General features: G+C 34.7%; 1 protein-coding gene across 4 annotated transcripts in view; it reads right to left on the bottom strand.

Moving 5' to 3' along the window:
• The window catches only part of COL11A1 (collagen type XI alpha 1 chain), a 223,231-nt gene that overhangs the window by 178,178 nt on the left and 32,081 nt on the right, over positions 1–12,972 (bottom strand). For all 4 annotated transcript variants that reach the window (XM_040232197.1, XM_040232199.1, XM_040232200.1 and 1 more), the window contains exons 3-4: positions 9,540–9,753; positions 5,814–5,976 (exon numbers count right to left, since the gene is read on the bottom strand). In XM_040232197.1, coding sequence (XP_040088131.1) covers positions 5,814–5,976; positions 9,540–9,753 — 377 coding nt within the window. The remainder of the gene's footprint in view (positions 1–5,813; positions 5,977–9,539; positions 9,754–12,972) is intronic.

The following is a 12,972-nucleotide window of genomic DNA, read 5'->3' as shown; positions in this document are numbered from 1 at the left end:
TGGTGTTGGAATTCTAGCTGAGCTATTTCAAATTCTATAAGATGATGCTGTTAAAGTGCTGCACTCAATATGCCAGCAAATTTGGAAAGCTCAGCAGTGGCCACAAGACTGGGAAAGGGCAGTTTTCATTCCAATCCCAAAGAAAGTCAATGCCAAAGAATGTTCAAACTACCATACAATTGTGCTCATTTCATATGCTAGCTAGGTAATGCTCAAAATCCTTTGAACTTGGCCTCAACAGTACATGAACCAAGACCTTACATGTGTAAAAGTTTAGAAAAGACAAAAGAATTAGAGATCAAATTTCAAACATTGGCTGGATCATAGAAAAAGCAAGGGAATTCCAAAAAAAATCTGCTTCTGTTTCACTGACTACGCTAAAGTCTTTAACTGTGTGGATCACAACAAACTGTGGAATATTCTTAAAGAGATGGGAATACCAGATAACCTTACCTGTCTCCTGTGAAACCTGTAAGCAGGCCAACAAACAACAGTTAGAACTGGACAGGGTACAATGGACTGGTTCCAAATTGGGAAAGGAGTACATCAAAGCTGCATATTGTCACTCTGCTTATTTGATTTATATGCAGAGTACATTATGCAAAATGCTAGGCTGGATGACTTACAAGTTGGAATCAAGAATGCAGGGAGAAATATAAATAACCTCAGATATGCAGATGACACCAACCTTATGGCAGAAAGCAAAGATGAACTAAAGAGCCTCTGGATGAGGGTGAAAGAAGAGAGTGAAAAAGTTGACTTAAAACTCAACAGTCAATAAAGTAAGATCATGGCAGCCAGTCCCATCACTTCATGGCAAATAGATGGGGGAAAAAGTAGAAACAGTGACAGATTTTATTTTCCTGAGCTCAAAATCACTGTGGATAGTGACTGCAACCATGAAATTAAAAGATGCTTGCTCCTTGGAAGAATGCTATCACAAACCTAGACAGCATATTAAAAAAGCAGAGATATCAACTTGCCAACAAGGGTCTGTGTAGTCAAAGCTATGGTTTTTCTAGTAATCATGTATGGATGTGACCGTTGGACCATAAAGAAGACTGAGCACCAGAGTTGATACTTTTGAATTGTGGTGTTGGAGAAAACTCTTTAGAGTCCCTTGGACAGCAAGGAGATCAAACCAGTCAATTCTAAAGGAAATCAACCCTGTATGTTCACTGGAAGGACTAAAGCTGAAACTCCAATATTTTGGCCACCTGATGCAAAGAGCTGATTCATTGGAAAGGACCCTGATATTGGGAAAGATTGAGGGCAGAAGACAGGGGCAACAAAGGATGAGATGGTTGGAATATCACCTACTCAAAGACATGAGTTTTAGCAAACTCTGACAGATAGTGAAGAACAGGGAAGCCTGCTGTGCTGTAGTTCATGGGGTCACAAAGAGTAGGACACAACTTAGTGGCTGAACAACAACAACAAGACATGCACCTACCAAATAACCCAAGCATTCAACTTCTAGGTACTTAACTAAGACAAATAAAAATAAATTCCCACACAAAATGGGCATGATTGTTCACAAGAGCTTTGTATGCAGTAGCCAAAGTATAGAAACAATCCAAATGCTTTCTAGCAAAATAGATGGATTAAGAAACTGTTTTATTCACACATTAGAAAACTGCTCAGGAAAAAAAGCAAAATAAAGATACATAAGAAAACATGGATAAGACTCAAAAATGGTATGCTGAATAACAAGTAGCCAAACTAAAATGAATGCATATAGTACAATTCCATTTATAAAATTTCCATAACATAAAAGTTGTAGTGATAAAACATAAATTAGAGATTACCTAGGGTTTAGGATGGAGAAAGGATGGATCATAAAAATACAGGAGGAAAATTTCTCTGGGTGTGATGACAATAATTTCAGAGGTGTATATATATGTATATATATACGTGAGTGTTTGCCTGTGTGTGTGCTGTCACATCCAACTCTTTGCCACCCTATGAACTGTAGCTCACAAGAGACTGCTCTGTCCATGGGATTATCCAGGCCAGAACACTGCAGTGGTTTTCCATATCCTCCTCCAGGAGATATTCCTGACACAGGTGTTAAACCCAGATCTCTGATATCTGCATTGGCAGGTGTATTCTTTACCACTGAGCCACCTGGGAATCCTCATATATGTATACACATATATGTATATGTCACAACTGATTAAATAGTACTCTTTTGATATTTTTATATTATTGTACTTCAATTATATTTCAATAAATAGGAAAAAAAAGTCTCAAAGACTCTGACAAAAATGCATCTAGACTGGGAAAGATGGATAAATGTGAAAGTTGTTTCCATCTTATCATGCTGTTCTGTAGGAAAACTATGTCTACTAGCATACTATCTTTTTTTTTAATCACTTTATTTTATTTTATTTTTTTTAATTTATTTTTTATTTTACTTTACAATTCTGTATTGGTTTTGCCATACATTGACATGAATCCACCACGGGTGAACCTTGGAAAACATATGCAGTTTAAAGGGACATGGGGACTTCCCTGAGGGTCCAATGCAAAGGAAATGAGTTCAATGCCAGTCTGGGAGGACTGCACATGTCACGGACCACAGAGCCCATCACCACTACTGAGGTTCTGCTCCAGAGCCCATGAGCCACAACAATTGAGCCCATGGGCTGCCATTACTGAAACCCATGAGAAAGCCCAAGAGACCACGCCTTGCAACAAGAGAAGCCACCACAATGAGAAGGTTGCACACCCCAGTGAAGAGTAGCCCTGGCTCACCACAACTAGAGAAAGGCCAGGAACATCAATAAAGACCCAGTGCAGCCAAAAATAGTTACAATAAGTACATCTAAGAAAAAAAAAATATTCTTAGCCTGGAAAAAAGATATACAGAGGAGTCACAATCTGTCTAGTACTAGTACTTCAAGCACTTTAAATGCATAAATTCAATCTTTTAAAAAATACAAAAGAGAGAGATAATATTACTGTTCTCATCTGAAGACTAAGAAATTACAACTTACAAAAAGTAATTATACAGAGACACATGATTAAACTATGTGCTGCTGCTGCTGCTAGCTAAGTCGCTTTAGTCGTGTCCAATTCTGTGCGACCCCATGGACGGCAGCCCACCAGGCTCTCCCGTCCCTGGGATTCTACAGGCAAGAACACTGGAGTGGGTTGCCATTTCCTTCTCCAATGCATGAAAGTGAAAAGTGAATGTGAAGTCGCTCAGTCATGTCTGACTAGTAGCGACCCTATGGACTGCAGCCTACCAGGCTCCTCGGTCCATGGGATTTTCCAGGCAAGAGTACTGGAGTGGGGTGCCATTGCCTTCTCCAGATTAAACTATGTATTAGGATTCAAAATCAAATTTTTCTCATTCCAAAATCAATTCTTATATTTACTCTGCCATGCTAAAAGTATATAATCTGAATTATCGGTCTACATATTCATTTTGGCATTTTCATATAAATTAATTTCATCATACTTTAAAAAATATTTTTAGTTTTGCTTTTATCTATTTAGTGCTGAATTCTTAAAACTCTGTAGATTGCAATTCAAATATTGCATATTAGATATTTTTTAAGATAAACAGCTGAAGTTACTTCAAAGTTTAGAATATGGTTTATGCATTAGATTGCTAATGTTTAATCAGAGAAAATAATGATAAATTTTGCTTCCAGTACCTCTGTCTTTGGTAGTTTACTAGATACCTCTTGGCTAGATATATTTGGTTAGTAGTGGTTGAATACACATGGAAATATTTTAAGGAATCATTTTTATATATTTTAATTGTTGATACTGTAATCAGCCTATGAAACATAGAGGTGCTTATTACATATTTTTTAATATGTAACATTAGGTTCAATTATTTATTTTGAAAAAAAAAAAAGAGAAGCTGACTGTGATAGTCTGTAACTACACTTTAAAAACTTTAAACTGGACCCAGTAAGTATGAGTGTAGTATATGGAAAATAAAGTGGAATATAATCTGGTTTTACAAGCATGTTAGGGTAGGGGGAATAAAAAGTAAAAATTAAATGACATTCACCTAGAAGTAAGTTCAGGTAAAAATAGAAGTCTCAATGCTATGAAATGGTATGAAAAAGAAATCTAATCAATGTATGCATGTGTGTGTGCGTGTGTGTGTGTGTGTGTGTGTGTGTTAGTCGCTCGGTGGTGTCTGACTCTTTGCGACCCCCTGGAGTGTGGAGCCATCTCCTCTGTCCATGGAATCTCCAGGCAAGAATACTGGAGTGGTTGGCCATTCCCTTCGCCAGGTGATTTTCCTGTCCCAAGTACGAATCCTGGGTCTTCTGCACTGCAGGTGAATTCTTTACAGTCTGAGTCACCAGGGAGACCCAATCAATGTGTAAATATATCAAATACTATCTTTCAGAAACAGTAAATTTTGAGAACTAATTAATAAATATTAATATTATATATTTCCTCATATGATTTAATCATTTATGGCAAAAACAATCTACTCTTAATTTCCATTGTTTAACTTACATAAGCTCTGTGAATATGTACAGCAATAGATAAAACTAATATATGAAATGAAACCTTCAACTGATATATTTCTTCCATATTACTCATTCTAGGAAAATAAGGTACTGTGCATTACAAAAATAGATTTAGCTTATGAAACTGATGTTCATAAACAGTTTAATTTTAAAATAGAATCCTATAAACCTCAAAATTAAATTATTTATAATATTCATTCATTTAATAAATAAATATTCATTTATCATTTGTGTGTAATCAATGCATGATATTGGAATATCTGAGAGTTTATTTTTACATATTGTCTGAATCAGTTTGTCATTAATTTAGTGTGATATAATGTGTTAAAACATTTTGTTTAGAGTCAAAGACGTAGGTATATACCAGTGCAGAAACTCAGAAACAAATAGAATCCCAAATAATCTGAAATGTTGCAAATAATAGTTCTATTTGAAATTATGCTATTGATTATATAACTAAGTACAGAAATGCAATATTCTACTGGCCCTCTGAATTTCCACTGTGGTTTTTGAAAACACATACTATGTGTGTGTACGTATCTCTATATACGTATCAGCAGAATGCAGCAAATGTATTTCCATGTAAAACTTGTCTATTAAACCATAATATATTATACAGCTTTACTTTGTTACACTTTGAAAACTGTTATTCAAAAATGGTATAAAAACAATCATCAGAGTAATGACTGAATAACTCAGGAGTGCACCCCTTCATGGAGTCAAATGTGTTTGTTCCATTAATAATTGACTAAATGAAAATTAAAGCAAGAGTTACCAGATACAATGATGGAAGGGTCAAATAAATAATGTGATTATCATTATTGGCCAATTATAACTGGAAAGGAGCTTTTAACCATTACCTTCACATTGAAATAGTGATTTTTAAAAATATAGTGTGTCTTTTGGAGTATCTCTGTTTTACCTTGGAAATACACACACACAAATCTGACTTGTACATTTCATTAACTTAATCTTTGAGAGAAGGAAGTGAAGAAAATGTTCTTTTCTCCAAAGAAAACAATGCAAAGTACTAAGAGGAAAGCCATTTGCCTTTCCCAAGAGAATAGCATGCCAGTGTTTAAATCAACCAATCTCTATTAAAGTTTCCCAGGTTTTATAGTCACCACTGTCTACTCAGTCTCTTACTAAACAATAGAAAACAGCACTGCTATACACACAGGGGAAGAAAGTAGGCCACCCTTTAAAGTTTACAACTTTGCTTTATAGCATATATGGATTGTTGCTGTTATTAACTCTACTCAACTAAATTAATAATATTCAGAAAAAATAAAGTCTGATTTATTTTACCTCAAAAACTTCTTCATCCAAAATCCTTGTCCCGAAAACCATAATTCCATTGGTGTCAACGATTGCTTTCTCACTTCTGTCAAGTGGTTTTGTAGTTTTCTTCTTACAATCAACAATCATTGTCACAGTTTTCTTCTCTACGCTGATTGCTACCCGGTGCCACCTTAAAAAGCCAAATAATTCTGTAAGTTCCAACGATGTTGTCAAACCATTATTCATGTGAAAGTACAATGTATTTTAAATTATACAAGTGATCTTAAATTATACAAAATGTAGGCTTATTTATTAATCAATCAGTTAACAAGTGGCTACTTAGTATCCAGAGCAGTGGTAAGTACTCAAAAAGTCACACAGCCATGTAAAATGCACAGCAGGTTTGGCTGTCTGTGCTGATAAAGAAGTGCCCATCCTCTGCTTCACCTTGTGTTGAAACAATAGCTTGATCTCACCATGTCCTCATGAGGGTATTTGATAGAGATTAGGGGTGGGATATGGGATAAGTAATAGTTTATGTACATAAATGCTTTTTTCCAATGTGGAATTTCACTTAAAAGAATTCTACTTGAGAGATCCCCTGATATAGGCTCTAAAAGGGTATGTCTACTAATTGAATGAATGCTCCATCTGGAGCAATTGAACCTTTAATTGTAAGACACAATGTGCTTCTCTGTCTTTATTCGCATTTATTTCAAGTGCTTTCGTTTTCTTTTTCCACTTTAATTTCAAGACAGTTATATTTCAGTATTGTGGGCAGGGTCCAAGACTGAGACACAATATCTCTCCTTTCCAGAGTTGGCAGGAAGTAAAGAAAGCATAGTCAATGCATGTGTGGAGTGAGAGTCTCAATTCACTCTGAAGATACTGCACCAGCTAATTCAGGGCAGTGATGACAGGCTTTGCAGTGGGGATGGGGATGGGGTGGGATGGGCGGGGGGGTAGGAGTGGAGTTGTGGCCAGTCCTTTGGAAATACAAATACCTTAATCAAAATCACAAAATGGTGGGTTTTATTAACAGTATCTTGTGCTAACATAAACTAAATGAAGCTCACTTGGATTTTGCAAACCACTCTTTTATTTTTCCAAATGAAAAGTGCTAAATTAATATTCCAGAAGTTTCTAGGACTATATCCATAAAATAAAGTACCCAAAGAGTTGCAGGAACCTCTCAAAAATCTGTTTCATGTGACTTGGCATGACTACTGATGAGGACCAAGTATATTTCCATATACACTTAATCTTTGTTCTTTCCATAGCAATTTCAACTAGCATAGGCGTCTGCTTGGTTTGAATTGCACAAAGATTTATATTAGGAGGCACTTAATACTGTGAGAGTAAAATTTACACATGTTTCTGCCAAGAAGCCTGTATCTTCAATTAAATCCGCTCCGCTACTGCGGGCATGTGCTTTTCATTAACATAAAATAAAAATGATTTCTTTCAATTGTTGAAAGTTGATTAGGACTCTAACCTGGACTTTTGTTGAATTAATTTAAGGTCTGATAATAATATGTCATAATCATGGTGTCACATACAATGTTCAAAATACTAAATTAGCCTTAAATTTTGGAAACATTCCTAATTATCCTCTTTCTGTCATACTACACATTCATCTCATCAGGAAATCTGTCAATCCTGTATTCACAGGATATTCAGGATTCAAATCTCACAATTTTGACCAGGTAACCATGTCTCTCTCCTAGACTCCTAAATGGTCCCTGCTCCCACTCTGATGCAACCAGAGTGGCCATTTTAAAATATGAGTCGTATGAAGTTTCTCTCTAGCTAAAAGCTAACCTGATACTCCCAGTAAAAGCCGAAGTCCTAATTTTGCCTACCCATGCCTCTCTTCTATCTCATGTCCACATTTCTGCTTTCTGATTCATAGTACTCCAGCCACACTTCTGCCTCTTTCTTGTTCCTTTCACCTAATTCACTTTGCCAGGAATGCTCTTCCTCCATAACCCCCCATGCTCACTCCCTGGCTTCTAAGGTCTTTGCTCAAGGCGACCATGCCAAAGAGAACTGCTGTATCTAAAACAATCTATAACATTATACCCTACACTTCTTACTCTGATGTATTTTCACTCATAGAATTATCAACACTTTTCATATTAAGGATAATGATGTAAATTACTTGAGAAAGCCCAGTTTTTCCCTGGGTTTGAGAGGCAGTTTTTCCATGGTTCTGACAGTGGTAATCTGAGTGTGAATTTTTTTTCTTCCATCTGAACAGCTATTTCTTTCTTATGTATATAATCAAATGTTATATTTGTGATAAATCTTTTTAGTAGCCTAAATTCAGCAATAAAATGTCAAGTACATTTAACAAACATTTATTTGTCTTTACCTGCTCCCGAAATGATAGGGAGCAAAACAATATTAAACAATATTCACAATACAGAATTCAGCATGATTTTCTTAAGAGAGTGGCTGTTATTGGACAGTCTGACTACCTGAGTTCAAACCTTACCTTTGCCACTTTACAAATGCAAATTACTTAAACTCCCAGTACCTCACTTCCCTTATCTGTAAAATGGGTTTATTAGTATTATTTTCTTCAAAGAGTTGTGAAAAATTAAATGTTAACTTGTATAAGGTGTTCACAACAGTACACAGCACATATTGAGTATTATATAAAACTTCCTATGATTGTCAATATTAATATTATTGGTGCATGCATGCATGCTAAGTCACGTCAGTCGTGTCCAACTCTTTGCAACCCTGTGAACTGTAGCCCACCAGGCTCCTCTGTCCATGGAATTCTCCAGGTAAGAATACTGGAATGGGTTAACAGCCCTCCTCCAGGGGATCTTTCCAATTCAGGGATCAAACCCAAGTCTCTTTTGTCTCCAGCATTGACAGACGGGTTCTTTACCACTAGCTCCATCTGAGGAGGTCAAATCAGATCATTCTTTAGCTCAAAACGTCTACAGTGACTTCATATTCACCCGGAATAAAATCCAAAATGTTTACAATCACCTATAATCCAATGTATTATGGGCTTCCCTGGTGGCTCATTGAAAAAGAATCCTCCTGCCAATGCAGGAGACGTGGGTTTCATCCCTGGGTCAGAAAGATTCCCTAAAGAAGAAAATGGCAACCCACTCCAGTGTTCTTGTCTGGGAAATCCCATGGACAGAGGAGCCTGGCCATCTACATGGGGCTGCAAAAGAGTCGGATAGGACTTACTGACCAAACAACAACACAAAGTGTCAGACCATTTGCCCTCCCGCTGCTTCTCCATCCTCAACCAAAGTTTCACTCTGTTTCTTCCACACTGGCATCCTTGATATTGCTTAGGCCAAATCAGTCCCAGCCGGAATCAGAGGCTGTGCATTTGTTTTTCCATCGTGTGGAATAGTATCCTTTTAATTATTAGCAGTGGCATGCATCCTACCACCTTTGCATGTCATCTTCTTAGTAAGACTATCCCTGACCTCACTCCTTAAAACTGCACTCCCCACCATCATCCCCTAGTCTTTTCATTGCTATATTTCTCCCTGTCACTTATCACCAATTGATAAACTATTCATTAGTAATTTTTTATCATTCACTGCTTGTCTACCCAGATTGTAAACTATGTAAGATTAGGTATTTTATTGTTGTTCATTTCTGCATCACCACTCCCTAGAAAAACTGCATCACACTTTATAAAGATTTGTTGAATGACTAAATGAAGGAACTGCTTTCCACACAGTTAAAACATTGGATTATTGTGTTACTTACTTTCCATCTGCAATGTTAACAGTTCTAAAAAGGGGATAGTCTTCTGGGGCAGGTTTTCCAGTGTGGTCTTCATACAGGAAAACAGGGGATCTCCCAACCTCAACACCGACTTGCTGAATACCATGCTCATTATATATAGATAAAAGGAAAGACTGAATTCCTTTCTTGGGTTTTATTGTAAATAATATTGAAAAATCTTCTGGAAAAGTTCCCCCTGAAAGCAGAATGCCAAAGAGTCAGAAATTCCAAACTATTCCTGGATCACCCTATTATTTTTCAGCTTACCAATGTGGTCTTAACCAGTAACCAAATTTCAAACAGTAACAACGATACTGACTTAAAAACCAGTGGGGAAGGGATTCTATTAATCTTTGTCTGTAATAATTGTTGAAGCTGTATTCAGACTTTGCCACCACTCATGTAAAGCACAAGGATTATGTAAAATTGAATGCATAGTTAGGAAACAAGATCTTGGTGCCAATTCAATATCAAACACACAATAAGCACTTTTAGAACACTTAAGATGAAAATTCTGGTGTACACTTTGTATTTTCTGCCTTTGTCTAATCTGTGCCCTCTATCCTCTTTTTAAAGAGGCATTGTAAGCACACAGCATATGGTGGTACTCTTTTAGTCATCTCTTCAAAAGCTAAAGATTTTCTGAGGAGTTTTTTCTATCACACATGAAGTTTCACTAATAAAAAGCTTATGTCATTAAAATCAGAACTCTTAGATACTTGGTTAATTTGATTCTAAATTTAAGAGGGTTAGTTTTTTTTCTTTTCCCTCTCATCATCATATCCCAAATATCCAACATGGGGCCAGATCTACATAAGTTCTTAGTAAGCATTTATTAAATAAATATATAAATTAAATGGTTACCACAATATATCTCAGATATTTAAGCAATGACTATTGTGTTGTTTTGTTTTGTTTTTTTTTTTTACTAAAAACACTGCATATAAATTTTTGGGTTCTATTTTTCAAAAATAAGTTTACATATATATTTTATTTAATCCTTTTAATATCCTGGGACATAAGTAAACTAGGTATTGTTATTTGAAGGATGAAATTATTTAAATTAAAATTTTTACACGTGCAAAACTGGTGTATATGTGCATGCATAAGTCAACACCAAGAAATTCCATATTCAGTCCATCCATTACATACATTATTATGTATGGTAGTATGAAATAATAAAAATACTACAAATATGAATGCCATGAATTCAAATTCAGAAGACTATAGGAGACTTTAAGTTTTAATTTGAAGAAGTTATAGAAGTGAGAGGGATACTGATACATAAAGATATTCAGTTCAGTTCAGTTCAGTTGCTCAGTCGTGTCCGACTCTTTGCGACCCCATGAATCGCAGCACACCAAGTCAATTAATTAGAATACTATTTATAACAATAAAACATTAAAATTGCCTGCAATGGTTGGGATTGGTTAAATAAAATTTTAAAATATTAATACAGTGGAATTCTATGCAGCCACTTAAAATAATGTAGTGTCTTATGAAATGGAATTAATTAAAATGCTATGGAAAGCAAATTAGAATATGTCACAAAGAAGTCAATTAACGTTACCTATTTGGTTCTAATCTACTTAAAATCTAGATACTCTAAAATCTAGCTAGATGCCTCCAAACAAATAATGTCTACTTAGAATTCTTAATTTTAATCTTTAAAATAATTTACCAATACAACTTCACTGGATCACAAATAGATCATAAAAACCTTGCTTTCATTGCAATTTATATACATACACAAACACACACACAGAGTAAGAATTTTGTTTGATATGATTTGTGCCACAGAGATATACAATTTTATATTTATGAAAATCAATAGAAGAAAAATGATCATGTATATAGAATGGAAAGATAATAAAACACATCAATTAACAAAAACATCTTTTAGCTTCTTTTACTACAAATAAAAATATAAGTAATACAGCCTAAAATTGAGGAAGCTCAATAACAAAGAAGTTTTTTCTTCAAATGATTAAGTCAAAATGTTGTTGAGAATTATAGGACTTCTTTCCCTGAATACCTCAATTTTCAAATATATTCTGTACTCAAAAAAATGATGCCAAATAGTATGAGTTGGAGAAAACAATATTTTTGCAAAAATTATTTAATAAAGGACATTTACAAATAGAGGAATTTCAGGAAATAGTATATTCATGTAAGACTTAATAAGTTGTAACAAATATTAATCATCCCATTTATGTAATACAGCTTTTGAAAATTGTCAACTTCTAATTATAGCAATGAGTAAAATCTGTCAATTATAGAAGCATTTCTCAATTTAAAATTAAGCAATAATATTTTAATTGTAATCTTTATGTTATGACCTTTAAAAAATAAATTCTAAAAAATCATGACTCAATGTCAAAATGTCCACAATATAACCTAGATACTTATTTAGATTCCTCCCTATAAGATGCTAATCAAATTTGTTTCAACCAACTAAATCTATCAGAGATAATTCATTGCAAAGTAAGTTCAATAACACAAGTTCAACCACTTAAGATGTGAAATTTTATCTAAATAGTAGTGATCAGTATATATGATACAGAAAAAAATGTGTAATTTTGCAACTTAGTATGTTTTAAAATGTATAAACACAAACTAAGAATAAAGTATCCTCTCTGTTAAATGATTGTTGTTAGAGGAAAAAAATGTTACCACCTTTAATAAGGATGTATACATAAATCCTAGATGAGTAATAATCACTCAGAAGAGTATATCAGATTCAAAAATGATCCCCTAAATGGGCTTTTAACATCAATAGATATTGCATCCATGAATACATTTGATATTAAAAAAGGACAACAACTATTATTTGGGTTTAATTTTTAACTTTTGTTCCATATATTTCCATGCAGAATATGTCTCCCTTTGAATAAAATCTCTTTCTGATGTAACTTGTTGGTAGAGTTTTTAAAATGTGTGAAGGTAATTTTGCATAATGGGAAAAGCCCATTTTAGTCTAAAAAGAGCCCCTAAACTATCTCTCAGCTTTAAATCATCCATGGGTTCTGTGACTGTATTCAGATATTTCACATTTCTAACACCTAATCCATTACTTGGGTTGAAATATTCCTCTTTCCAGGGAGTTATGAACATAAAGTTCAATATACACAAAGTTTCTTGTACTGGGTCTGTCCCACAGCAGGTGTTCTAAAGAGACCAGGTAAAATTTGCAAATTACAGCATCTATTCAGGTCACAGGAACAGAGTTCTCAGGTATTTAAATTCAAGGTCTCAAACTGGGACTTTGGAGGACATATACCTTAACTCAACAGAACATTACAATGACAATCTGAAAACACTTCCCCCAACCTTAATGTTGAAGTTTCCAATACTACTGCTTACTTCATTCATTAGGAAAGAAGTTATTACTTTGTGTTTTCATAATGAAAGAAAA

The sequence above is a fragment of the Oryx dammah genome, unplaced genomic scaffold, assembly GCF_014754425.2.
Source record: "Oryx dammah isolate SB20612 unplaced genomic scaffold, SCBI_Odam_1.1 HiC_scaffold_28, whole genome shotgun sequence".
In the NCBI taxonomy this organism is placed as follows: domain Eukaryota; kingdom Metazoa; phylum Chordata; class Mammalia; order Artiodactyla; family Bovidae; genus Oryx; species Oryx dammah.
The sequence above is the reverse complement of the archived record's forward strand: the minus strand, read 5'-3'. Positions and strand labels throughout refer to the sequence as shown.